The sequence below is a fragment of the Mandrillus leucophaeus genome, unplaced genomic scaffold (assembly GCF_000951045.1).
Source record: "Mandrillus leucophaeus isolate KB7577 unplaced genomic scaffold, Mleu.le_1.0 Scaffold74, whole genome shotgun sequence".
Classification (NCBI taxonomy): Eukaryota; Metazoa; Chordata; class Mammalia; order Primates; family Cercopithecidae; genus Mandrillus; species Mandrillus leucophaeus.
Window position 1 is genome coordinate 3,324,739 of NW_012108030.1, and position 2,473 is coordinate 3,327,211.

Genomic DNA, 2,473 nt, shown 5'->3' on the forward strand with positions numbered 1-2,473 from the left:
AAAATACGTGACCTGATGTATAAAACTGGCAGGTTCCCCTGTGGCAGCATGTTACCTGTAGGAGAGATCTGAGCCTCAGCGGCCATTCAGTCCCCTGACTTATTCCCTTACCTCCCCTGCCTGAAAAATGATGAGAACACACTGATTCGGGCCCAAACTCGTGTTATATTATCGAGGTGGAAAAGAGCCATATGTATTAGGAGGGGAAACTGAGGCAGACCACAGGACGGGGCTCCAGAGGGAGGACAACAGGGCCCAGGACCCCTTCTGGAGGCTCAGAGATGCCAGTGTTCCACGAGGTCTCACAGCATAAAAGGGGCCTGACTACATTCGCTTTTAGCAGTCGGAATGGCGGATGGTCAGGCAGTGGCTGGGATCACATTTATATCCTTCGAATCAGCATCCTGGGCCTCCCCCGGGGTGGGCAGGAGGGACCCGGTGTCATCTCCACGGAGGGAGATCCAAGGGGCTGTGGAGAGAGAGGGGCAGGTCATCAGAATCTCTGAGGTGCTCTGGGTCTGACTGGCATCCCCCATTTCTGTGTGTGTCTCACACACACTCCCTCAGTCTCTAACCCCTTCCTTCTGGGCCTGTCTCCCCTTCTCCCAATTTTCCATCCCCCCTCTTTCTACATCTTTGCCTCCCTCCTCGGGGTCTCTGTCTCCCCCTTCCTCTGTCCCCTCTCTCTGTGCCTCTGTTCCCCCGTCTCTGGGTTTCTGTCTCCACTTCTCTCTGGTCTCTGTCCTCCTCTCTTTGGGTCTGTCCCCACACCAAGTCTCTCTCCTCCCAGGTCTGTTTGCCCCTCTCTTGGGGTCTCTGTCCCTCTCTCCAAGGCTCTTCCTCCCGCTGCCCACACCTGGCAGCCCACTCCTCATCCTTCTCCACAACAGAGCTCCTCCTACAGCCGCTGCCGTGAGTAGCAAGACACCGACGACGATTCCCACCACGAGCACCGAGGACTTGGCTGGAGTTTCTGCAGCCAGAGAACGCTGTGAGATGTGGAGCAGCCCGTCCACCCCCACCCAGTCAGGACACAGCACTGGGGGGTCCCAGTCCCTCCCAGCCTCGGAGATCCCAGCACCAAGTGTCTGATGGACAGAGGCAAGGCCAGGCGGGCGATCTCGGCAGGGTGCCCCCAGGCTGGATGTAAGAACCAGCCACAGCACGAGCAGCCGCGGTCACACCGGCAATGGACCAGCAGCGGCAGGGTGGGGCTGTCCCGGTGCAGCGGGGAGAGGCAGGCAGAGCAGTGGGAAGTCAGCCTCATGGGCCCCGGGCAGTAGCAAGGCAGCAGGTGGTCAGTCTTGGTGAGGACGGGCATAGCAGACAACGAATGGTCAGATTCCAGGAAGACCTGCAGCTGCAGCTGCAGCTGCAGCAGCAGCAGCAGCAGGATGGAAGACCGTCAGACTCAGGGAGGACTGGCCATGGTGGTTAACAGCTCTTCAGACTCAGTGAGGCCAGAAGCAGCAGGACGGAAGGCAGTCGGCCTTGGGAAGGACAAGGCATCAGGCTTTGGGGGCACTGACAGGCGCGAGGCACAAGGCAGTCAGATTCAAGGAGGTGGCAGCAGCGGGGAGGAAGGTCAGACTCAGGAAGGACCTGCGCAGCAGTGAGACAAGGCAACGGGAAACCAGGAGCACCACCACCGGGCGGGGCCTCACCCAGCTCCACCCTGAGGGGCTGCGCCAGCCCCGCGTGCTGCACGATGCAGCAGTAGTGGTGCTCATCGCCACTTTTGACTGTTAGTGACGACGAGGCATGGAAGGAGCCGTCACTGTTGGGGCCGAAGTCGCCCTGGCCGGTGCCAGCGGCCAGCCCATTCCGCAGGAACCGAAGTTGCAGTTCCGGAGGGTAGAAGGAGAAGGCGCTGCAGGTAAGCACGGAAAAGCCAGGGTTGCCGGGTCGGGCCTTCAGGCGCATGGAGGGGGGCTCTGCAGGAAACCAGGCAGACAGGTCTAAGCCCCGAGCCCACCACTCCCAGGGCCAGGGCTGGGTAAGGACAGAAAGAGGCCTCCATGTTTGCAATGTGCTAACCCCGGATAATGTGGTGGTAAAAGAGGAGGCGCTTCCCAGGTGACAGAGACTGAACCTATCCACCCTGAAGGTGTCCCCTCAAGATGTCACCTCCCTGGGCTGGGCATGGTGGCTCACGCCTGTAATCCCAACACTTTGGGAGGCCAAAGTGGGTGGATCACCTGGGGTCAGGAGTTTGAGACCAGACTGGCCAACGTGGTGAAACCCCATCTCTACTAAAAATACAAAAATTAGCTGGGCACCTGTAGTCCCAGCTACTCAGGAGGCTGAGGCAGGAGAATCGCTTGAACCTGGAAGGCAGAGGTTGCAGTGAGCTGGGATCGCGCCACTGCACTCCAGCCTGAGTGACAGAGCGAGACCCCGTCTCGGGGAAAGGAAAAAAAAAAGATAGAGGATAATTATGAAAAATTCCATACTAACACAGTTGAAAATTTAG

At 58.8% G+C, this 2,473-nt stretch overlaps 1 protein-coding gene across 1 annotated transcript in view; it reads right to left on the reverse strand.

The window, feature by feature from the left end:
- Positions 1–145: 145 nt before the first annotated feature.
- The window catches only part of FCGRT (Fc fragment of IgG, receptor, transporter, alpha), a gene marked incomplete at its 5' end in the record, with an annotated part of 20,089 nt that continues 17,761 nt past the window's right edge, over positions 146–2,473 (reverse strand). The window contains 3 exons of the mRNA XM_011966076.1: positions 146–469; positions 857–973; positions 1,665–1,934. Of these exons, the coding sequence (XP_011821466.1) occupies positions 360–469; positions 857–973; positions 1,665–1,934 (497 nt within the window). The remainder of the gene's footprint in view (positions 470–856; positions 974–1,664; positions 1,935–2,473) is intronic.